The sequence below is a fragment of the Podarcis raffonei genome, chromosome 14 (genome assembly GCF_027172205.1).
Source record: "Podarcis raffonei isolate rPodRaf1 chromosome 14, rPodRaf1.pri, whole genome shotgun sequence".
Lineage (NCBI taxonomy): Eukaryota > Metazoa > Chordata > Lepidosauria > Squamata > Lacertidae > Podarcis > Podarcis raffonei.
The window spans coordinates 17,478,989-17,504,451 of NC_070615.1; the positions used below are offsets into that span (position 1 = coordinate 17,478,989).

At 43.3% G+C, this 25,463-nt stretch overlaps 1 protein-coding gene across 1 annotated transcript; it reads right to left on the minus strand.

The window, feature by feature from the left end:
• Nucleotides 1-11: 11 nt before the first annotated feature.
• TICRR (TOPBP1 interacting checkpoint and replication regulator) lies at nucleotides 12-23,828 on the minus strand. The gene is made up of 22 exons (XM_053366021.1): nucleotides 22,977-23,828; nucleotides 21,900-22,185; nucleotides 20,619-20,860; nucleotides 19,863-20,097; nucleotides 18,724-18,862; nucleotides 17,973-18,115; nucleotides 17,563-17,772; nucleotides 14,161-14,294; nucleotides 12,925-13,025; nucleotides 12,312-12,405; nucleotides 11,151-11,230; nucleotides 9,780-10,019; nucleotides 9,386-9,482; nucleotides 9,040-9,103; nucleotides 7,870-8,016; nucleotides 6,586-6,676; nucleotides 6,387-6,448; nucleotides 5,812-5,952; nucleotides 4,421-4,566; nucleotides 2,084-4,202; nucleotides 741-860; nucleotides 12-419 (listed from the first exon to the last, which is right to left on the minus strand). Exons 1-22 carry the CDS (start codon nucleotides 23,634-23,636, stop codon nucleotides 304-306), a joined length of 5,667 nt encoding a protein of 1,888 aa, XP_053221996.1. The 5' UTR covers nucleotides 23,637-23,828; the 3' UTR covers nucleotides 12-303.
• Nucleotides 23,829-25,463: the final 1,635 nt, after the last annotated feature.

Below are 25,463 nucleotides of genomic sequence, written 5' to 3' on the forward strand. Positions count from 1 at the left end.
TACCATAAGAGCAACTTACCATATTAATTTATTTTACAAAAGTACTTTTTAAAAGCAGTTAGTTTCACCCATCATTTATATCATTTAGTGCTTAAACCCTGGGAGGAGTCCTATGATGACACGCTCTTAGCTTAAATTTATACGGAGAAAGTACAGCTTTTCCTCACAGAACACAACTGTGAGTTCATGAGCAAGAGGTGCTTCCATTGTGGCTGGCAATATTATCTTCATTTTGGTTTTAAAGTCATCCAAAATGGCTTTGTCATCAGGCTCCCAAGTATGTTCACCATCTTTTTCCCAGGTTCAGCTGAGCAGCCTTTTTCGTGAGTAGGTCCTCTTGATGGAATGTTGTCTCATGGTTGTACTGTGAAAGGGGGAGAGGTCTTCATCTGCAGCTCCAAATGCATCATTGTTGTCTCCTGTGTAGGAAAGCAATAATATGAAAAATACTGGCAGGCATAGACAGGAGAGGCAAGCAGTTGTAAGTCAGCTAATGCCCTCCGTGGAACAGCAACTTTCCGTGAGAGAATAAAATATCGAATAGCTGGTGAAAGAACCCAAAGCAGTTTAAGAATATAGCCTTTATGTCCTGTTCTGCGAGAACCTAAAGGGAACTGGGTATTTTATTGCTACAGGAAGGTCTTACAAGAACCATTGGACTATATATGTGTGGGCAATTTGGCTCTTTGCAGTTCAGGCTTCTTTTGAACACCACTTGGGTTCAAATAAACTGCATTTACCTGTGGGCCATTTCCTCAGGGATGTGGTGTGGCCTTGATAGAGCAGCGGGGACTGCGTCAGCGCCCGAAGTCCAGTAGCAGAGATTGTGCTCTTCCCTGAAGACGTTGGTGGAGTCATACCTAGGAGACGTGACAAAAGATATTAGACACAAACCCTGGTCGGAGGTTCCAACACTTCTGGTAGCTATGCAGTGTTCATATGTGCAAAATGGCAAAAATAGGGCTTGGGTTAAGGTGAATAGATTAATCAACTACAGCTTGATCCTTCCTTTGAACAGTAAGTGCAACCTTCTGTTTATTAAATTCTAAAATACTGAAGGAAAGTTAAAGGTAAAGGTACCCCTGCCAGTGCGGGCCAGTCTTGACAGACTCTAGGGTTGTGCGCTCATCTCACTCTAGAGGCCGGGAGCCAGCGCTGTCCGCAGACACTTCCGGGTCACGTGGCCAGCGTGACAAAGCTGCTCTGGCGAACCGGCACCAGAGCAGCACACGGAAACGCCGTTTACCTTCCCGCTGTAAAGCGGTACCTATTTATCTACTTGCACTTAGGGATGCTTTCGAACTGCTAGGTGGGCAGGAGCTGGGACCGAAAGACGGGAGCTCACCCCGTCACGGGGATTCGAACCGCCGGCCATGCGATCGGCAAGTCCTAGGCGCTGAGGTTTTACCCACAGCGCCACCCGTGTCCCATCAAGGAAGGAAAGTTAAGGCATATCTAAAGGACTGGTTGACATTTTGGTAATATGCAAATTGACTGTTTAGTCATCTGCCTTTAATAAATTAACAGAACAATCCTATGCAAATTTACTCATAAGTCCCACTATGCTCAATGGAGTCTACTTCCAATGAAGTGTGCATAGGACTGCATCTTAAAAACATTTGATCCACTGATAGCCCTTGACACAAGATGTGTGTTGCTCCAAAACTGCTGTGGGGAAAGAAATACCACTAGCTCATTAGGGAAGCAATTGGACTTGTTTGTTAACCCTGTAAATTGCAATACAGATTAATGGTGCTGTATGAATTTGGCATAATACTGGGAGTATTAATTTTAAAAAGATAGTAAGTTGAAAGTTAATAAAAGCAGAGCTGGAAGAGATCAAGTTTTGATTCAAGGCCCTTCTCAAAGGCATGACCTTTGGATCTACCAGGCCACAGTCAAGCAGGTACACTGTAGAATGGTTCCTGCAGCTGGGATTTTTTAAAGACTGAGCCTTGCTTGGTGTGTTGGTAGGGCTGGCCAGAGGGTCATTCTACAGCAATAAAGGTACGTGCGGAAAGACGCAAAGGAGCCTTTTCTCTCTGTTCCTTTTCACTGTAGCTGAATTTCAGTCCAAAATTACCTGAAATGAAGACCTCCTCTTCCTCTTCCAGTATTGTCTTGTTTAAGGACGCTACACCTTTTCCTGTACTCAGCAGTTCAGGGGCATTTGGGTTGCCTCTCTTTGCGCAGTGCCTTTTTTTCACTTCCTGGCTGACTTCCTCCTCAGGAGACATGTGGCCAAAGGGCCTTTTTCTGAACTTTAGGCCAGGGGTCCCTCTGCAGGTGCTCTCGTCTCCACTGGGCTCTGCATCGCTGCAAGGCGACTGGTCCTCAAGCCTACAGATGCCTTCAAGTTCAAAGTCCCCCAAGGGCAGTGCTTTATTGACGCCAAGAAGGTTGGAAGCTCTAGTGTCCCCAGCCACCTCCATGTGCCTCTCGCTTTTGCTGCAGCCCACAGTGGCCCTTTTCCTTCGCGGCCAGTCCTTGATTGCTTCAGGGGTCACTTTCCCTTTATGCTTTGGGGAAGGTGTCCAGGCAAGGCCAACATTGCCCTGGGATGGGGAAGTAGAGTTGGGGGTGCAATGAGTTGGAGTGTACGACTGACATATATAGGTCTGCCCCCCACCCCCAAACTTCGCAGGGGTACTGTGAGCGGATCGATTACAAGATGGCGAGATGGAGACGGTTTCCAGTTTCCCAGAGTGCCTGCCGCACCAGGTCACGGAAAGATCCCCTGCAGCAAGATCGCTTTCATCTCCTTTGGGCTTTCCTGACTGCAAATGAGACTGAGGATCCAAAGCTGGCCCAGAGCCAACCCTTTTAATTCGGAGCTTGGGCAGGCCAGAAGCTTGCATCATGAGCTCAATCTCGTAAGTTCGTGGGCTCGTTGCCAGAGGCAGAGTGTGAGCAGTCCTAGGTGCGCTGAGTGTTGCCCCCTTCTCGGGCTTCCCCAGCCGCGCTGCAGCCTCCCGCTGCCTTCTGTCTGGGGTGTGACGCAGGGAATAGGCACTTGAGCCAGACTTTGGGGTTTCGGGCAAGGAGGCCTGGTCACATGCAGGAGGGCTCTGGAGGAGCAGAGGCTGCAGACTTACTGCCTTCTCCCCTGGCAAAACTGTACCTGGGCCACCTTCTGCTTCAGAACTGCCAGTGGCGAACACATTGGTTAGAGAGGAAGCATCTAGGCGCTCGCACAGAACCACAGCATCTGGGAGAAGCATGTGGTCCTTTGTGGAGAGTTCAGGAGGCAGGTGTCTTTCTAACCCCCTCCTCTTACTTGGAGTCCTCACTCCGCGTCTCTTCACGGAGGGGGTGCTCTCTGCTTTAGTTTTAGCAGAAAGATTCAAGTCTGTACAGCAGGGATGCTGCTCGGCAGGCAGGCAGGCAGGCGACTGGAGGGCTTTGGCTGGGTACGTGTTTGTGACCCTCTGGCGTTTCAAAGGAGTCTTTTGGGGAGTACAAGACTTCCTGCGAAGATCCCAAGTTCCAGTAGGAGAAAGTGTGGATGTGGCTATGGCATTTGGGGGTGGGCTATTTGGCAATGAGTTAACATCCGGCATCAAAACAGGATCACCAGGTGGGGAAAAGGCTTCACTAAGCTTGGTGTTCTTTGGACTTGAAGACGGTTCTGAAAGTCTGCCTTTGAATACTGTAGGTGTCACGTCTGACACCGCAGAGTCCAGCTCCAATGCTGAAAGTGGCTCTGTAAGTTGTTCTGCCTCAAGAGGCTGTTTCTGAGCAGAAGCAGGAGAGGCAATTCTCCAGGCAACTCTCAAGGAGCGCCTTGGGGACTGCAGTGGTGAGAGCCATGTTCCTGGTGAATTTGATGGGACTGGAGAGAGCAGAGCAGCTGCCGAACAGGAACCACTTGCAGGCGAAGCAAATACATCATCAGGCACCTCATCCCCTGCCTGCATTCCAGAAGTTTGTAGCTGTGCTGCCTTGGGCGGGGAAGAAAATATTTCCTTCATCAGAGCCGTGCGTGCAAAACAATCCCCTTTCTTTTCAGTGGCTTCAGGCAAGGACTTGCTCTTCTGTCTACAAGGTGAAAAGAGATTTCCCAAACTTTTGGCTGCACTATGCTTTGGGGCTCGGCTCTTTTGGGGGGTCTGCTGTAGCTTCTCCTGAAGAGTTCTTCCTGGTGTGTTATTAGGGGGACTTAAGAGCTTCGGGGAAGACCGAAGGGATGCTTTCCTTGGTGTCTGTGGAAGGAGAGTGAAAATGGGTAACTGCTTTTGTCTAGGACTACAGCAACAGAACAGACTACATATGGAGCTTAATATCATTTCTACTTACAGAATCACTTATGTATTTGACTATTGACATTACATATTAAGGCTGTACACTAGAAGTGGGAAATTAAGGTGGCATGTAGACCAAATAAGTAGGTATGGAAAGAAACATAAGGCAGCAATTTTACCTGATAAACAAGCTCACTGGAGGCTAAAGTTTTTCTTCTTGTTCTGGGTGAGTCCATCCCTTCAGAACCAAACACATCGCGAACTGCTCCAAAGAGAAGGCTCTTTGGGGACTGGATGGCTTTCTTCACAAGAGGAGATGCCAAGCCTGTAAAACAAAAAGATAGCAAACAGTCCACACAAGTGTCAGCTGCTGTAGGCTCAAGCTTTTAAGGCAGCACATTCCTGGCTACCCACATTGGCATGAACTAGTTAGTAACTACAAACCAAACATTTCCAACTTGTAGAAGTCTGACTAAATGTATGACTGGCTTGTTACACTGAGACCGTGCCATACAAACCTTGGTCTCTGCGCTGACAAAGTGGAATAATTACTTTCAGCAGCAACAACAACAAGTGGCAGGTATCTCCTACAACTGCAACTGGAAGGACAAGTTAGCATGCAGGGACAGGTTAGACCTCCCTTTTACTATCTGCTTCAAATTGCCCTCTATCATGTACAGTGGTACCTCAGGTTACAGACGCTTCAGGTTACAGACACTTCAGCTTACAGACTCTGCTAACCCAGAAATAGTACCTCGGGTCTTTGCTTCAGGATGAGAACAGAAATTGTGCGGCAGCGGCAGGCCCCATTAGCTAAAGTGGTACCTCAGGTTAAGAACCATTTCAGGTTAAGAACGGACCTCCAGAACGAATTATGTTCTTAACCCGAGGTACAACTTTACTTATGGCAGATATATGAATATCACTAGCAGACTATGAGGCCTGTAGAAGGAAGGAATGAAAGTAAGAGTAGGACCCAGAACCACAGTAGTTTTCTGTACCAATCCATCTACCACTGAGAAGTGGGGCTGTCCACCTCCAAGGAAATATAGGGAGAGTAGTTTTAGGTTGTGGTACCGTACCTGTGGAATGCCCTGCCCAAGGAGGCTTGCTTACCTCTCCCTTCAATGTTCTGAAAGAAAGGATGCAGCAAGCTCACCACACGTCGTTGTGTGTTGCTGATTTTGTGTGAAAATCAGTCTGTTTGAGAAACGAGTATCTATCATATTTTATTATTATTGGCTAATCAATTTGTTTTGATGGGGAAAGATAAGGGAGCTTGAACATCCAGCAGATGTAGATTAACGTCTACTTTGCCTTAAAAAAATACCTTTCATTTATAGAGTTTTTCATGACAGTACAACATCAAACAAGCATTAGAAGAAAAGTACAAAATCTCCCAGGCAAATAAACAATAGAAAAGTTGCAGGTAGAGCAAATAGCACAGTAGGAACACTCAGGTAAAATAAAGCAGCATCTACTTTGCCTCTGACTGAATTCTCATGTGTTTTCAAGCCAATCTTGTAATCAATTCCCAGAACCAAAAGCAATCCGTTGCTTGCTTCCATACCTGTTAAATTGTCTTGTACATCAGGTGCTTCCGACTGCATTTGCTGTACACTCTTCTTGCTGGGTTGAGAGCAGTAGAAGGAACCAGAGACTGCTCTATCCTGTAAAAGTTGCTTGATCCGTGGACTTCTTCTTAATCCACCTTTGGGTTTGTATGTGGGAGAAACAAGGTTTGTCTTTAAACTCACAGCCATATAGTACCAAGTCAGTGCCACCAATAAAGGGGAATCTAAGAACTGGTGCTGCAACTCAGCATTTTGTTGTTGTTGTTTAGTCATTTAGTCGTGTCCGAGTGTTGAGATGATAAAATGGAGGGAGAACCAGTGATCTTCCCAGATATTGCTGGACTACCACTGGCCATGCTGGATGGCTGTGACTGATGTTGGAATCCAACATGTTCCCATACCCACTGTAAACTGTCCGGAACTCCTTGAACGAAAGGTAGGATAAAAATGAAATAAAAATCGGAATTCTTGCCACCTTCTGCTCTGTTAACAAGTGATTTTAAGCTACAGCCAAAGGAGCTGGAGCTCCCCAAACATGCAAATACAAAGGCCACATAAAATCAACACCTACATGGTATGGCTTTTTCAGGAGATTCTTCTACAATGCCAACTTCAGATCCAGGGTCTGAATTCCTATGAAGGAAACACCGCTTTAGAAGTTCAAGCACAATGACAAAGGACATCCAAGTGCAGAAAGCTACCCAAAAAAGTTCCACTTTCTACCAAAAACAGTAAGTTGCTTGATCAGTGAATCTGGTGCCTTCACTCACCGGCCTTTAATCTGCTTCTGCAGCAGCCGCCTGGAGATCTGCTTGTGCAACGGTGTTTCTGCCACACTCTTGGTCAGCAGTTTGAGATTATCTGGAAAAGACCAAAGAATAATTACCGCAAGGTAGCAAGTCTGCACAATGACTTGCATTGTGTAAGCCAGGTGAGGATAACATATTGGACGTTTTGAAGTTTAGAAGCAAGTACTTTTTCAGATTGCAAACAGCTTCAGCTCCCCCCCCCCCCAAGTTTTTCCCTTCCCATCACTTCCCAAATACCCTTTGACTCTCTGGGGTGGGAAGTCCTCTTGGCTCCACATCCACTTAATCCCTTCCATAGTAGACACCTTCCCTGGTGTTCCATACTTTCCCACTTACTCCTTTTGCCCTACATAAGCCAAGACAAGCAGTGGGAGTTACATTCCAAGGCACCACACATTTAAGTGAAATTGTATATATCTGAAACACTATTGAAAAAGCCTGCAAACACCCTGTTCTGCCCATGCCTCATCCCCTTTTGTGATGCTTTTGGGTCACTTCTGGGTCTGGAGCTATGAATGTGTTGCACACAGATGGGATGCACGCACAACAGTCACTGCCTGCACAGCAAAGCACTCATTTAAGTAACCTCTCACCTAAAGAATCATTGACACCGAGAGACAACGGGACTGCTCAAGGTGTCCAGACTATAAAATTGGAGAAATCAAGAGATATATAGCCGCACCGGCAGCGTATCTCTTCTTTCTCGTACCCAAAAATGCAAGAAGGGCCTTTACACTTGCCAGAAGCCCAGCTCTGCCCTCGCCGGTCCTGGAAGGAGCCTTTAAAAAAGTCCCATATGCTCAGAGACTTTGCGCCTGTTCATCGGGGGAGATAGGAAGCCCAGAGCACCTGTTCTTTAGATGTCCCTTTTATGAAGAGGCACGTAGTAAGACCATTGATCCCCTACTGGTGAGGCTCGCTGACCTCCCGGAAAAGCAAAAATGCGACCTTCTCCTGTTAGGCAAAGATCAGAAGACGACCTGGATGGTCACCAGATTCTGTGTACAGATCTGTAGGCGCAGACCATCTCCCATCTCAAACTAGTTTGTTAAGAAAATCCCCAAACTTGGTTCTATGGGTGACTCTGGGTCAGCTCCCTGCGGTAGTTTATTGTTGTACATTGCTTTTAAATTTATTGTTGTACATTTTTTCAATTGCTTGTTTTCCTTCTGTGACTATACCCCAAGTGTGTTTTATAAGCCTGTCTCCGACCGTAATAAATTATCTATCTATCTAACCTCTCACCTCTTGCACACTCCTTAGCTCGGTTCCGCCTGTTTTTTAAACCTTCTACAGCTGATACTGACTGGCTTCGAGGAATCTTTGATAGGGATCTTTTGCCTGGAGGAAGCATTTCTTCATTGAAGAGGTTCCTTCGTACCTTTGTCACTTCTGGAAGCATCAAAAAGCCAAAAGAAGGAACTGAGTTTTGATTGCTGTTCACAAGACAAAACACTCTGGAGAAAATATTATCTTTCTGTGCAGTTCAAAATCCAAGAACTCATATAAAGAGTCAGATTAATTTTTTTCATACTTAAGTATTTTTTTTCTTTGTTTTAAATCCTGGACACACAGAGAACCAAAAGGGAGACGCTAGGTTGTATCCAACTAAATTCTATCCCAAGTAGACGCATTGAAATTAATGGGCTTAGTTAGTCATGTCCATCAATTTCAGTGGCTCTACTCTGAGTAGGATTACCATTGGATCTAACTCTCAAGAAGTTAAGAAGATCCAGAATATGAATCACAGAGCCCAAATGCATCGCTGCTGAATTGAATCACATATCCTGTTGAACGCAGTGGAAATACGAATTGCTTCTCTCCTCAGATTCCAGCAAGACTTTACACAGCGTTCATACTTCACAATGCACAACCTGAATTCAGCGATACATTCTGGATTACTATCGATAGACACTAGGGACTCTGGCAATAAATGCACATTTCAAGGCAGTTATTGTTGGATCAAAAGAGAAAAGTTTGGTAAATATAAAATTGTTTCCATCCTCATAAGCCCGGACAAAGCTTTTAAAACATATATATGGATATTCTTTAAATAAACCAAGGAAGGGCAATCACTGTGCCAAATTTGAGAAAGTCAGCTGCAGTGGTTACAGTTTTGGGATGGATTAAAAAAAGGAATAATTTAATTTCTCCGAGTGTATTGTGGGCAATTGGTCTGAAAATTGAGGACAGGAGAGATGCCTCTGGGGAAGAAACTCATCAAATTGCAAACTAATAGGTCCACTAGTAGGTGGATAAATGCCACTTTATACAGACCTCTTGCTTCACCTCTTGACAAGCCCAAAATCCCTCCAAGGGATTAATCTGAATCAGATCACACCCCTACCATCTAGTTCTCTAATAAGGAAGGAAGGAAGGAAGGAAGGAAGGAAGGAAGGAAGGAAGGAAGCTCACCTTGCACTGCCACTTTCTGTACAGATGGTACTGATTTCACCTCAAGGCACACATGAGAGCTGTCCTAAATTATTAGAATATAGTATTAGAAAGATTTCAAAATTACATCTGTTTATAGGTAATGGGGGGGAAATAATGCTGGAAACTGAAATCCATTTATTTGGAAAAGGACTTCCCTTCGTTCCAGTGAAAACTAAATTAGTGGAACAGCTTTCCATATAAAGGTTTTTAACATCTGAATTTCAGAAAGGCTATTCAAACACGCATAGAGACGCAGGAGTTTTACAGCTGCTACATGCATTTTCTGGTTTCCCAGAAAGATATTGCAGGGGGGACGGGACGTTACCTTCCTAGTACGGTTTCTGGGTACTTGAGGAATCTCTATTTGGCGCAAGTTCTGCGATGCTTCTGTGACACTCCGGTGTCTGGCCAGCGTGTTCTTTCTAGAAGTACAAAGTAAAATCTTGAGCAAGACGCACAATTAAATTTCAACAATTTTTTAAAAAAGTTGGGGCTTTTCATGCAGCCACCTTGAAATAAGGTTCATTGTTTTTAACACGAAGTGACATTCTCCCACGCTGCCCTCAAGGTAATCTAACACCAACAGGAAGCCCACATGGACCCACCTTTGAAATGTTTGCAATATCCTTTGATAAAACTTCAGAAGGAATTTCCTTATTCAGAAAGAAATTGCAACCCAGTCTAATTTTAATTCAATGCCATTTACGCCTTGCAATCACCTTTTCTTGGCAGATCTGGTGCGTAGTTCTTCCAGTTGTTCTGCATCGGTACTTAAGGATGCTGTTCTGGAAACAGGAACTGAGGATGCAGAAGGAGGCAGGGATGGGGTTTGGCTCTCCTGACTGAGGGAATCGTCACTGAAGAAGTCTGCTGGCAGGACAGAGGCCAGCTTTGGGGGAATCTGTGTCCCCAGGCTGTAGTACAAATCCCCAAGGGTCTTTGGCATAGATTCCAGATACCTACAGAGACATCGTAACACAAGCATGCATCAGACATGCTACTTACCAAGGACTCTAACCTTTGTGAGATTTTGTTACCAGATTCTGCACCTGACTTTATTATTAAACTTGCAAGCTCTTGCTTTTAAGAGTATGCCTATGGTTTCAGTTGAAGAAGGGGAGTGGTTGCGGCAATAATGGAAAGCATACAAATCTGCCATAAAAATAAATCAATCAGAAGGAATGTTCACTCATTACCAGCCCAATTATCCCTCTTTCCCAACTGAGTTATGTTTCCTTCATTTGACGATTTAGCCCAGCCAGAAAGTTTTCACACAACCAGATATCCAGCTGAGCAACCAAAATACTTGTTGTGGCTTCAGTGGATTAACCGTGCAATCTTAGAATCATAGAACCCTAGAGTTGGAAGGGACCCTGAGGGTCATCTAGTCCAACCCCCTGGGTGGGCTTGAACCGCCAACCTTCTGGCTAAGAGCCAGAATCACTGACCCATTGTGCCAGCTGAGATCTTCTGTATGTTTGCTTAAAAGTAGGGCCAATTGAAATCGATGGGTAGAAATCTTAACCAGTGAAATAAAGCAATATACCACCTACATATTTGTTACACACTGCTCTGATATCGCTAATGAATTGATGGTATATAAGTTGGCTTACAAGGGAATAAATACATTTACTACACTCTATCAAGTAACAGTACTACCCAAGTACTCTGGTCTATATTTGGAAACTTTAAACAAACAAACAACAACCAAAAGAAACCAAGGTATATTATTTAGATTAAACTCAGTGAAATTCATGGACCTAAGTTGGTCATGTCTCTTAATTTCAGTGGACCTATTCTGAGTAAGACTAACGTTGGATGCAACCCCAAATAAATTTGTAGCAGCTAGAGAAGAAAAAAACACCAGTCAATTTTGTTTTAATTCTGGTTCAGAAAGGCTGCAAGGAGCCTAAGAATGGTAAATATAAAATACTGGCAATTCAGATAACCAGCTCTTTAGCTCACGTTCTGCATTAATAGTCATGCAGCTCTCAAGTACTCTGCATAACAGAATTTGTTCAGCCTTCCCTGCTCCACTCATCATTTTGTAAACAAATGAACAAAATTAGCCAGCACACAAGAGCACTTACGTTTCTACAACTTCTTCCAAAAACCTGGCGAGGTATCCTGGGTCTTCAGTCAAACACAAAATCCGCAGCATCTCTGTCATCTGCAAGCAAATTGAGTGGCAAAAAATTGGTCAAGGGTTAATGATAGCAGGCCAGTACACATGTAATGCCAGGCCAAAGCATGATTTAGCGTGAACAAACAAATGTGCAGTTCTGCTGTTTCCACTATGGCCTCATTGACCTTTGTTCAGATATAACATAAAGCCAAACCTTGACTTAAGCACAAATGAGCAAACATGCCGGTTCCTGGGGTGAACACTATGGCTGCTGTGCTCCTTTCCTAGACCCATGCAATCCAAGGTTAAGTCAATGTTCGTTTGAATACATTTTATCGAGGCTTATGGAGAAAAATAGAAAACTTAATATCATTTTTTTTCCTTTTTATCCAAACTAAGACTTTAATCTTACAATAAAAAACATAAAGAGAAATGGCTAGGGAAGGGGAGAAAGGAGTAAAGAGAAAGAGAGAAATAAAGGAAAAGAAGTAGAAAATAGGTTTCTTTAAAAAAAATATAACAGAAGGTAGGGGACTTCGTCTGTCAGCTATATATAAACAATATTCACTTCATCTACTCCAATATAACACCCAACAAAGCCACTTGCTAAACAACAAACCTTATCCTCATTCCTCAAATCCAAATTTAATTAATTCACTTTCTTTTTCATGCAAAAAAGTATTTAACAAATGTTAACAATGACTTTTCAACTGACATGTTTAATCGATTGGCAAGGTTACGTCAACGTTTAAATTAGCAGTGCATCTCAAACCTAGCAGACAAACAAAGAGTGGTACACTAAGAACAAACTTTGGTTACAAGCTTGGGACTTGTCTGGAATGAGATAAACCACAAACCCGAGTTTGGACATTAACCCTGAGACAAACAATAGCTTAGCCCTGCATAGTCCAGCAGCAGCAAGACCAGGGGAAGAGTGCAATGGCAGTGACCTTCACACTAGGAAGCAACATGTTTGTTCATTTGTTTGGTTCCACATTATATGCTGGCTGGGTCACCGAGACCATAGTTGCTGCTCAACAGCAATTGAGATGTGAAGATTTCACATGCTGGCTGAGAATTGCTGTTTTCAACTTCTGGAACCCAGAGGCAAGGCTTGTTCATCTACCTCTTCCACAAGCTGTTCCATCCCATCTGTGCTGTTTTGCAAAGAAGGGCACTGCAGGCACATTTCAAGGCGCAGGTAGACCTGAAGCTGACACCTGTTAAAGAGAGGGAGAGGGAAATATGAATGGAAGAGAAGGTATGCCCTGCTGCTAATTTTATATCACCTGCTGATGTGACATTAGCAGCAGGAAGAGCTACAAATGTTTCCACCCAGCGCCTTCCTTGCTGCCACCATCTTCCAAAAAGCTAAGCAAGGAGCCACACGTTATTGTTAAGACACCATGGATATTGACTGGTATTCTGGTTAGTTAGTGCAAGGGTGATATCTGCCTATCAAAAGCAGTGTGCAAACATTGTAAAACAGATTAACATAAAGTAATTTTGCAAGGTTGTTTACACATTCAGCATCTTATCTAGATGGTACACACCACTACACAAAGCTATCCTTGAAAATTAAAACAAAAGGTAATTGTTATTTTTGTAGGAAAGCGTTCACTAGTGAATTCCTCCACTACTGCGCAAGAGAATTTGGTAAGGCAATCTCTTCAGCACTACAGCAATCTATTCCACAATTATCAGAACAACCTATCTGGGAAAGTAATAGCGTCTCGTACTCTCTGACTTTGATTTCCTTATCAGGATCGTTGCCAAGCTGCTGACGGAGGGTTTTGCTGGTTTTCAGGAGATTGCTTCGGATTGTATCCACACCAGCTGCCTGTAGATTTAAAATCAGAAAGCATGTAACGCTCCGAGGACAGACAGCAACTTTAGAAACAACGAAATGAACTGTTTAATTGCAAGGGCAAAATGAAATATTTGAGGGGACAGAATGATCAGTGTCAAGGAGACATTCAGGAGCAACCGGATTAAGACTTCTAGGGGGGTTTGGGTTAGGATATAAAATGTTAAGACTGGATCTTTACCTTCAGGCTTCCTACCAACTTCAGTTCTTTTAAGTATTTCCTAGGTTCAGTGCAGTTACACCCAGCATGCAAGCTCAAATAGCAACAGACAAACAACTAGGTTCAAGGATTAAAGGTTTTTAATTGATTTATTAAGAAAAGGGCATGTACAACAAAAAAATGTGTATTTGCCACTACCGGCAAGATTTAGCACCAAAAAAGATGAGACATTAAGTGCAACCATGCATTTAACATGCCATCTAATTTGACCTTAGCAAACACACTGATTCTCACCAGGAAATATATCCAACACTGGGAATGTTGCTACTGTGCTTGAAGCACAATTCCTGCAATTTATTGCTCTGGATTAGGGTGGGGAACCTTTGACCCTGCAGATGTTGGCGGATCACAGATCCCATCACCCCCAACCGCTAACCATACTGGTTGGTGCTGATGTGAGTTGTAGTCCAGCATCAGGTTCCAAAGCCCTGCTCTGGATGAATAATCTAGGACTGAGCTGAAAGGGACCTCCTTTTTGTGATGAAGTATCTTGGTTTGTGCAAGAACAGAATCCTTGTTTTGATTATTAGAGGGGCGGGAGGGAGGAATGCAAACCGGCAAAAAAGGAAAAAAAAAACCAGCAAAATTTCCCCAAAGCATGTTGCCAAAAGAGGTCAATGGATTGTATGTTTTACAGCAAAATACATCTGTGTCCCACAAAGTTGTGCTCATTGCAGGCACACAGAGATCCGTAAAGAAAGGCCTCATTGGTCCTGCTGCCTGAATATCCAGCATTTTCTTCCATTTCCATTCCAACATCTTTTCAACTCTAAAATGGCATGAAATCATCTCATATTTTAAGAACCTGTTGTACATTCTCCCTACCCCCAAACACCTTCCTATATGTTTATATTTAAATGGAAAAGCAGGAATGTCTAGCTACCCTACCTCATTTGATTTCTGCAACGCATTAACAGCTGCCACCGTCTCCTGGGCATACGCAAACAAATTCTCTCCGCTTGTCACCGCCTTCTGATAGTTTGTAGATATAAAAGAAAGCATCTCCTCCTCAGTCCTGAAGCCTACAAAACAAATGCACACATAGGTAAACCAAAGTGTGTGTGACGGGGCGGGGAATCAAGAACTTGCCATGAACAGTTCATGCAATCAAACACTTAAAGAATAGTGCTAAAGGATTATTTGAAACACATAGCTCTAGTAGGTAAAAGAAAGGAATGGCCAGGGGTAACCACATGGTGTCCTCCAGGTGTAGATGGGACTTCAACTTCCATTACCCCAACCACTGGGCCATGCTGGCTGGGGCTAAGGGAATTCAAGTATGACCACAGCGGGAGGACACTGTGTTGACTACCCACGGGGTAGGCTACCATAAATGCTTTTTCCTTTTTTAAAAAAAAAAAAATATTTTTTATTAAAGTTTCTGTTTTACACTTTGGAATATTCATTTATACAGCCTTAAAATATAAGTGACTTCCCTTCTCTTTCCATTGTTCATTTTACACAGCATAAATCCCTGCAGATTTTATATAAACTAAACCATTCAGTATTCCATTATTACTTCCATCAAAACTTGTTTACACTGTTGAATATTTCTTATTGCTGCCAGCGTTTTCAAGTGTACACAATTTCCCCATATGTTCAATAAACTTTTCCCAATCTTCTTTAAACAAATGTTCTTCTTGTTCTCTTTTTCTGTACGTTAGGTCTGCAAGCTGCACATATTCCATCAGTTTAAGCTGCCATTTTTCTTTGGTTGGGACCTCACTTGTTTTCCATTTGGGGGCTAACAAAACATGGGCTGCAGTAGTGGCATACATAAATAACCTTTTATGACACTTGGGAATTTCAGTCTGAATTATCCCCAACAAAAAGGACTCTGGGTTTTTTTTGGAAAGGTGCTTTTAAACATTTTTTTCAATGCATTATAAATTATTTCCCAATACTCTTTTACCCTTTTACAGGTCCAGCACACACGAAAGAACGTTCTTTCATAAATGCTTTTTCAATGAGGGAGGAATAAAAAAGCAATTCCACCATTGCAGGTTTCTCATACCTTGGCTCACAGATTGCACTAGTCCCTATATTGGTGCTACCAGTAGCAAGAAATACTCCACAATTCTACTACGTTTAGAACAGTGCCTTCTTTTTTTTAAAAAAAGATATTTATTAAAATTTTCAAAATTAATACAGTAAGAATATAAAAAGTCAAAAAGGAAAAGGAAAAAAAATACGAAAAAACAGAAAAAAAGATACATAAAAATTAAAAACACATTAGGTTCACCAAAATTTACTTTCATTGACATATTTTCCCGACCTCCTCATACCTCCCCTTTTTGTATTCCAATTCAAATTATTGATTCAGCAAATCCTTAACCATAATTCTTAACCTAATAAATTAACATGTTATTATTTTACTTTTACTCTTTCATCCATTTCCTCAATTTATTTTTGCTAACCTTATTTTCCTTTAATTTAGTTCATTTTTTTAAAAAAAACACAATTTTACCTTATCCAAACTTAAACATCAATACTTATACATCAATACATATTCTTAAAACATTCTTTCTAAAGTCGACCCAAATTCCCTTCCACGAATTTCCCAAATTTCATAAACATTACAAAAACAAAAATAAAAGCAAAACACATTATACTTATGTACCCTTTGGATTCCCAAACCCCACCCCACCCTTTCCCGGTTCCAGTCCCCAACAAATGTCCATCAGTCTTAATCTAATATTTAGCCTGGAGATCTCACATCCGAGGCTCTAAATTCTCTCTCAATTCCTCTCTGCTGGTTTTTTTGATGGTCCTTAAAATTAAACACCAACTCTCGGAGCTCTGGCCCTTCAGGATCCATGTTTCTTTCAACCAGTCCTCCATACTTAAAGGTGGAACCCAAATCTTGTTTCTTACTCCTTTCAAGTCCAAATGTCCCCAAGGCTCCAACCTCCACCTTGAGCAAATTTATAATCCTTAGGTCTTCGGATCTCCACATAAGGAGATCTTTCCTTTCTTCAATCTCCAATTCAGGCCAGATTTTCCACATCAAATTCTTATTTTCCTTCATTACCATCATGTCAGGCCTCAAGTCCTCCTTCATCATCTGCAGCTCTTCAGGGACAACATATGTCTCCTTCTCCAAATTCTCAAAGTTGTCAAGTTTCTCTTTCTGTTCAGTTGAATAAACTTCCAGATTCAACTCCTTATCAGTTTCAATGATATTGTTTACAGTTGAGTCCAGAGTTGTAACATTTATAGCCAAAACATCAATTTGGCCTTGCAACTTTCCCAAGAGAACAAAGACTCTGTCCAATTCAGCCTGAATTCTCCCTTCTCCAGCCATTCTTGTAATGTCCCAAATCCCCCTCTAGAGGGATTTTGGTTTCTTAGTGTTCATTCCAATCCAAGTCCAAAAATCCAGCTAGTTTGTATCAGTTCTTCCTTGTTTTCAACAAATTGTAACAAAAATTGTAACATATATAACCAGCAGAAGCAAGAGAAACAAAGTTCTCTTTTTCCGTTTTGACAGCTACTTTGACAGCTGTCAAACTCTTTAGTACCTCATCGACAGGCTCTCTCGCGGAACACTCCCGGGTCCGGGAGGGTGGCACTTCGGTTCTCAAAATTAGCTCTTTATCCTCCAGCAAAATTTCTTATACTGCCAAATCGTGAAATTAAAGTCTTTTACCAAAGAAGGAAAGAAGAAAAGGTTCTCTCGACCTTAGTTAGCAGGTCTTTGCTTTAACTTGTTTACAAGACAGGGAGGCAGACTTCCTTTTTACACCTTCCCCGATCGTGCCTAATTCTTAAAAGCAAAATTTTCTTTACAGTACCAATTTCCGTAGTACTCACGGGTTGTTACTTTTAGAGTCCAATTGTTCAGAATAAGAAGTCAGTGCTCTCCGACCATGGCAATGCGGCTTCACTCTGCAGGAGAAGCAGTCGACTCTCCGCACCGCGCCGCTCACCCCGTCCCCCGTTCCAAAGCCTTTAAAAAGGTTCCTTTGCAGGTCGGGGGGCGCAAATGGTGCCCGCCGAGTCACCAGGTTCACAGGCTTCACCGCCTGTGATTTTTATGGGTCCCCGCGTCGCCGCAGCGGCAAGACCCGATCCTGCAGAGCCGATTCCCTCCGGAGCTCAGAGGGAATCCGCCATTAGTCGATGGCGCTAACCCGGAAGTGCCTAGAACAATGCCTTCTACTCATGCTCTTATAGCTAGAATATCCTAAACATTTTTCTTCCCCCTCTACTTCCAAAGCCATTGCAAAACCCATTGCTTCTCCTCTCTCCAAAACACAGGATGGGCAGAGGACCTCATCTTGTACGTACCTATCTTGGTTTTCTTTGCTTCCCCCCTTTCTTCCACTTTATCATTCAATCTTCTCGGTAATAGCTTTTGGGAAACATTCTCATTGACTGGCAGCTCTCCATCTGGCTGGAACTTTTGAGCCTTTACATTCAGCCTTGCAGCGTTTAGCATTTGAAGGGAGCGAGGCATGGTCTTCATTTTTTGCCTAACGGGAGTCCGGGGAACTCCGCCTGCTCAAATCAATAGACATAACTTGGAGTTAGAGAAATCATAGTGAAACACGTCCAACAGAAAAGAATATCACATGCATATAAAGCAGAGCTTTTTTAAAAAAATCAAGTAGAAGCAGGGTGTTTATTAAAGCACAAGAGAGGCAGCTATCGTGAAGAATGGAACAGAGGGTGGACAAGTGGCAGTGGAATGTGCATACGTCTCTTCCTGTGATCCCGCTGTTGGGATGTAGCAGAGATGCCAGAGGCTTTCTTCTGGTAAAATTCAGACAGACAGTGGGTAAGTTCCCTTTCATGCTTTGGAGCCTCCTTTTCCTCAGTAGAAGACCCTGCCTGCAGCAACCTGTGTAGGGAAAGATTGCTTCTGTTTATAAATCTTATTTTGACAGCAAAGGCAAAGATTTTCCTTTCCACTACAGTTGAAAGCTTGAAATATGTAGCATGCCTAACCAGCTCCGCTGAACTCTGCAAGTCTTCCTAGTCATTCTAGACCTGAGGCCTAACTCTTGTCTGAATAGGACATATTCATTCATGCTGAAATGTGAAGCTCTGAAAACCATCTCTTTTTTATTTAATTTGGTCTGTATTACTGAGTAAATATTATTTTTGCTCAATACTTCATAGCTCAGTCTCTGCAATGAGGTTGGGAACCACGTTCATGGAATGCTTGCTGATCCAGTCTAGGCTGCTGCATTGCCATTTATTAAGCTCATGTTAGACTTTGAAAAAATTAACCGGACGCTCATACCCAGGTACCCAAGCCCCATTCTTATCAGCCAAGTGCCACTGGGGAACTTTCAAGAGCTTTTGCCAGGGAGCAGGCAACGGATTCCATTCAGCTTCCAAGGTACGACTGTATATTTTGTAAGGCTGATTATAGAACCCTCCACATCACAGATCTGCTCTTCCCGAAATTAGACTGGCTTTGAAGGCAGAGCAAAAAAGAATCACCTGAATGATTCCATCAAGTGAGAACTTGCTCCACAGAGGTTTGAGAAAGAGTACCAGCCTTCAATCACGGCAGGACTCCAGGGGTGGGTGCAGGACAGCTCCTGCTGTGCCCACTCTGGAATTGGAGTTTCTGCTGGGTCTGCAAAGACAGAATAAAAACATCCAAGAATTATAACGGCTGCAGTCTATCCCACAGTTAGGAATGAAGTTGCTGCAAATGTTATGCATGTTTATTTAGTTATTTAACTATATATTATACCATACTTTTCTTTAAAAACAATACTTCAAGGTGGTATTTTATTTCATTTACTTAGAAATTAATCCAACCAGAGTTCAAAAGACCTCCTTTTCCAAGTCATCTGCATACAATTCTACTTTCCAATAATATGGATGAGTCTATAGCAAACTAACCAGAGCAAAGATTCAAACACCCCGCCCCCCAAACACACCATAGACATTAGATACACAAAACTGCTTTAAACAGGCAGGGCATCGCTGTTTTAGATCAGTGGCTTTAAAGCTATATTCCAGCAAACACTGGAGTTTCTTGGATGGTTATCTGGGGTTTCTCAATGAGAAGTTCTGATTAAAGATGCCTTTTTCCTCGTTACCAACCTTCCCCTGCAATGTGCAGCTGGAAGAGAAGGTGGGTTATGTTTTAAGGGCATGTTTCTCAATTCAAGTAGGGCACTGGTAGTGGAGAACTGAAGGGAAGCAACTCTGGTTGATTTCTGTTGGAATGATGGAACCAAGGGCCATTGGGAAACTGCATCCCCTTTCACCCAGGAAGAATATCACGGCAAGGAAAGACCACTCTGGCCCCATCCACTGACCAGAGAAGGAGCAGCTGTAGGGAGCTTGCTCTCTCCCCACCCACACTCTCCTGGAAATCACTTAGCTCCAACTGAACAGCTGAATGAAAAGTGTGCCTTGGCTCTAACCAGAGAGAAATCAGGGGTGAAAAGTTGAGTGTCTGTTATGTGTGGTTATAATCCATTGTAAACCAGTTAAATGAAAGGTAGGCTACAAATCTTCTAAATAAATAAAACAAAATAAGAGGCCTGAGGATTCCTCCGCCGTTGAAACAATATGGGTGAGATTCGCTGGAAAGTTCTAAGCAAGCAAGCATGTAAACGTACCAGAACTTGCCAGATCAAAGTCATCACCAACTTGATTTACCACGCTGCTCACGATTTCTGGAAGGCTAGACTCCTCTTTCGAAAGGTTCCCTTCTAGAGCTGTTTGAAGGAGGGCTCTCTCAACTTCTGGTGCTCTCTCGGCACAGAGTAAAGAAAGAACTGCAGTGCTATTCGAGGTGGGAGAGAAAATCCCAGTACAGGGACAATAGGCCCCAGATGGAGACACTTCAGCAACCTTTTAAAAAGGAAGAGAAAAAAATATATCATGTAGACAGCTCTACCTTTGCTCAGAAAGGAAACACTATTCAGTATTCAGGGCAATCCTCAGTGTGTGTAGTGCATAGACCAGAAAACATGGACCACTTGAAAACTGCTTAGAGTCTTGCACTTAATGACTTTTCTGCTTGTTGTGGAAAGGGTAATGCACTCTGTGCTAGATGCTGTAGGATATGTATTTTTATAGATACACCACAGACCACCTGAATGAAGGTCTTGGACCACTAGCAGTTCACAGACCACAGTATGGTAAGCCCTGGGCTAGAGAATGGTGCCAAAATATCTGATTCAGCTTTATATCTGAGGTTTTGCAAGGTGCAACTCTGGCTAATATAAGATATCCCCTGGAAAAAGTGATACATGTACTACTGAACGCTCAACAAGTAGAATGAGTCATAAATGTGACAAATAAATATTGAAAACTAGTTAGATCTTCACAGCTAGATGAGAGTTGCTATTTGGAACAGACAGAATCCTTACCATGTGTAGCCCTTGTGCTTGGAGGGATTTTACAAAATGCTGAAACAATGAAGTCTCTTGGACTGGCAGTCCTGACAATGTGCTCCGCAGTATCCAGCTCTGTGTGTGAAAGCTCCCAGCATGCACTGCATTCCAGCTGGTCATAGTGCATTTCAGAGTAATATTGACTGGACTTTTGAGGTGCCTCTGGCTTAGAGTTAGAGGCTCCAAGACCACACCACAGCTTTGTGCCTCTTCAACTCCTGTTTAAGGGAAAACACAAGCGTTAAGGTTTAAGAGCTTTTAGAGTGGAAAAGAAATAGTTAATTAAAGCAGGAAATAAATTATTAATTAACTGAGAACTCAACGACAATGGAAAAAATAAAGAGATTTACACTTTATTTACTAGGTTGAGAAGCATAGAACTGATCCTTATACCTAGGAATAGCTTCTCACAACTTTAGTTGAGACAAATGTTAGTTTAACACACCAAGCCCCTTTCAAAAATAATACTAATGCAGGTATTACATTTGCTGTCTCTCAGTCTTCTTATAAGGATGCTCTCAGCAACAAGCTACATGTTTTAGCTAAAAGATTAACAATCTCACATTTAAGTTAAGACTCAAAACAGCAGCTTTCCAGAGTTCATTGTTACCCTAATTGTTTGCTGAAGAATTTAGAAACATCTGCAATTGGGAAACGATTTAATTGGTCAGTTTGAAAGTACAACTACTTAAAAGAATAAAGCAGGGATGGAGATCCTACAGCACATCTCTGGCCACTTGTCATGCTGGTTGGGGCTGTTGCAAGTTGGAATCCAACAACATCTGGAGGACCACAACTTACCCAGCGCTGGAATAATGTATCCTTTTCACAGCACTTGAGCTGTACAGAAAAGGAAAAAGAAGTACTTGCTGGCTATAACCAGGCATTACTTTCATTACCATCATTATTGATTATCATCTATCAACTACTCTATTCCGAACTTAAAAATGGAAAGTGCCATGCTGGTGGTCAACAACTGGGAAACACTGGCCTGTGAGCACTCCAACTGGAGAACAGCCTTTACCAAAGGTGTCATGGGCTTTGAAGATGCTCAAACTCCGGATGAAAGGGAAAAACGTGCTAAGAGGAAGGCACGTTTGGCAAACCCTCACCGTGATAAACACCAGCCCGGAAACCTATCTCCCCACTGTGGAAGGATTGGCCTCCACCGTCACTTATGGCCTCACTGTTAAAACCGTGTTTATGGAACATAATCTTACTCGGCTACGAGTGATTGCCAAAACAGACTTTCATTACCATCAGATTTGAGGTACAACACTCCTTCTACATGCGGGAAGGACGCTTGCAATGAGGAAGGCGAGGTAAACAGGCAGTTCAAAGTTGAATCAAAAGGCAGGGTTGTAGTCCATGGTGTGAATGGTTGCCCAGAGGACACAGGCTCCATAGGAAAGTCAGGGGTGCCCCCTGTACAGTGGTGACTCAAACACTGAATTAAAGTCTCAGATGGCAAGATGTTGCCCCCCAATAAGCGCATAAGTTCAACCAACATCCCGTAGCCAATGTGGTCTGACGTTCCAAGAAGCTGAAAGAAGGCAACAGAAAGGCTCAGGTTAGTGATATTAGTAAGATGACCAAAGGCTAATGATAAAATGTATTCTGTCTACAAGCAGAGAGAAAAGAAATATTATGGTCTGAGAGATCTAAATTATGCAATTTTGTTATTAAATATTGCTATGAAAACAACTGTTCAGTGCTGGTTGAACATTTGCCTCTGGTGATTTGTTTTTAGCAAAGAACCAAGGCATATATATTAAAAGCAGGCTTCTAAAAAGTTACCTCCAGGCAATCAGGGGAAGCATCTGAAAGACCACCTGCTTCCCTACACACCCTAATGGGTCTGAGGTTCAGCAGGAGATAGCTCTGTGCATGCGTATTTGTGTATGTAGCCAAGTGCTGTCATCTCTGTTGAAGAGAACGAGTAATCCACATGAACAGAAGCTCTATGCACATCTTGTAATGTGGACTGCACACTTATACAAGCACACCCTTGTAGTGTCACTATCTGTGAAAACCAGAGGAGCATAATGGGTTGTAGAAGATATTATTGGACCCTGACCAGTGAGATCTGGGTTCAAATAGTAAGTGAGGCATAAAGCCCACAACATCACCATGGGACCACTAATCTCTCTCTCTCTCTCTGCCTAACCTACATTACCAAGTTTGGGAGAGGATAAAATGGCAAGCCCAGCATTTGACCCCGTGTGCTTCTTTGGGGAAGAGAGGGAAACAAACACAATTAGCAACATGCTGCATAAGGTGGCAGGGTAATCATTTGTGATGCAGCATCCCTAATGATTAATTCTCTCATATTACCTTGAACCAGTCAGCAGTGTCCATCCAATACAATGAGATTTTCTGGCTAGCCATCATTTCCCGGATTCTCTTAGGGATGAACTTTTCTGTCAGATCACGTGAAGCAAGCAGTTCATCAGACAAATGAGTAGGACTTCCAGAAACGAATTGCAGCAGCTCCCTCTGGGAATGAGGGCAAGGAGAGAAGAGGAAAATAGCATTCACAAAGCCCTCAGAAGGAATATAACTCCCTGGAGGTTTGTTCAGGGTCACATTTAACTTGCTTTTCTGGTTCCTCAACACTGGTTTGGATGGAGAAGCAATTTCAGGCCGGTCCCACTGATAGTCAAGTAACGATTCTTTCAGTATGTTCTGAGTGAGTGTGGCTCGGGGAACCGAGCCAGATGACTTTGGGTTGCAGTCCTGGTTTCCAAGCTTTGCATCCAGCTCCTCCTCAAATTCTTCCCAACTGCGGGATCCAAGCTCACGGAAACTGCCCACTCGCGAAGTTCTGCCCCGGGCGCCTGAGGAGTCAAAGAACTTGAAGCCCCACCGGATTTTAGCTAGGCCAAACTTGCAGCCCAAGTAGTTCAAGATCCTCAAGGTGCCCAGGTGAAGGTGAATCTTCTGCTCAGAACTGGCAGTGTCCAACAGGAAAACCACATTGTAGGAGCAAGTCATGACACTACAGAAAGTGCTTTTTTTTTTTGTATGGTTCCTGAGGTCCGGCAGTCCAGGGCGGCGCTCACGAAAATGTAGATTACATAAACCAGCCGGCAATCTAAGGACAAACCCAGCTCAGCCTCCTTGCCTTAGCATCCCAAGGCTGCTCCTGGATACACTTCCTTAAGAAAGATTAGCCCCACTAAAGAGGCAACTTACTTCCAAACAAGCATTCTTAGGGCCAGGCTTGTAGCCAAACTGAATTTTCTATTCTGCCTGGGACGCCAAAAATACGTTTCCCTTAAGATTTAAGCCCTGTTGCCCCTCTCCCACCCCCTGCATTAACAAACCTCCCCAGCGAATTCCTCTCACGCCCCTCACTGCCACCTTCTCCCCCCAAACCCTCCCTAAAAGGGGGCTCTTAATAAGAGTAACAGCTTAATACTAAAGGAGCACTTGGTTAACTGCTATTTTCAGTTCTTAAAAGGGCCCCACTAGCTTCTCCAAGCCCCCTCGGGGTCAACCGCTCCACAGCTTCAGAATAAAAACAGACCCCCGTTTCCTATGCCGCCGCCGCCGCCGCCATTATCTCCTGCGCGCATCCCTCAGTCGAACCGCTGGCGCGCTCCCCTCTCCGCTCTTCTGATTGGCTTCAAGCCGCCTCGCGGCCTCCCTCGCCATTGGCCCGGGTGGCTTCCTAGGCTCCCCCCCGCTCTCGCGAGCTCCTTCGGACTCCTGTTCCTTTTACTCGACAGCGCTGGGCTTCTTCTGATTGGCTAGCTCCTTGAGTGGCGGAAGAGCGGATTCCCTCTCCTCCTAGGAAGACGTCGAGGCCGAACTTCCGGCTAAAAAAATTAATCCTGCCGCTCTGGACTTCTCTCTATGGAAAATCAGTTCTTAGGCCGGAAGTGCCGCTGCCCAGGGGGTTTTGCCTGTGCCAGTTGCACGCTTACCTAGGAGCAAACCTCATTGAAGATTTGTATAATTTTCTATCCCTGTTATTGGCCCTCCAGATTACTGGGTCGTCGGTTTGCTTGGCTATGTTTTGCCTCTAGGCTGTTCTAGGCATTAAATTTCTTTATAGCTCTTTGGTTTTTCTCCCCCAGGCCAGCTTCCTGCTTCACTTTCATTGGCCAGTAGCTCTGGGACGCGAGCTCCCATTGGCTGGCAATTGGGAGGCACAGATTGGACTGTGGGCGGAGTTATTTTGAATTTAAATGTTAAAGAGTTTGCATTGGAGGGGAAAGGAAGTGACTGGTGGGTGGGGAGTAATAGCAGAGTCTGTTAATAATAAGCTCTTGGAAAGGAGCCCTGACCTAATAAGGATAGTGATAGTTTGTTAAACAGAACACACAATTACTGGTATTCAAAGGAGCATCTCTGTTAACCTATAAGGCAGTAAAGCCAAGATAAAGTGCTGTAATCTTCAGAGCTGTGTGCAATGGTCTTGCACCACCTTGGCAGATTACAGTGCAATCTTGTAAAATGTTTACTCAGGAGAAAGCCCCACCGAGTTCCATTGGACTTACTTTCAGACAAGTGTGCTTAGTATTGTAATTCTGGGAGGGGTTGCATTGTAATAGAAGCTTTGATGGACTGGATGTAGTAGTTTTCCGTCTATTTGGACCTGGGATTCTCCTATAACCTGAACCTACAACATAATAGCAAATTTTAATTTTTGAATAGTGCATATTCATCTCTTCTTGTCTTCTACAATCTTCCTCTTTTCCCCTCCACTTTTTGGGTCCTTCTCCCTTCTCTTAGTAAATTAATCATCATCATCATGAATATGTTTTTTGTTTAGTTTTTGTTTTAAAGTTAAATGGTGGTGTTTCCTATTGTAAA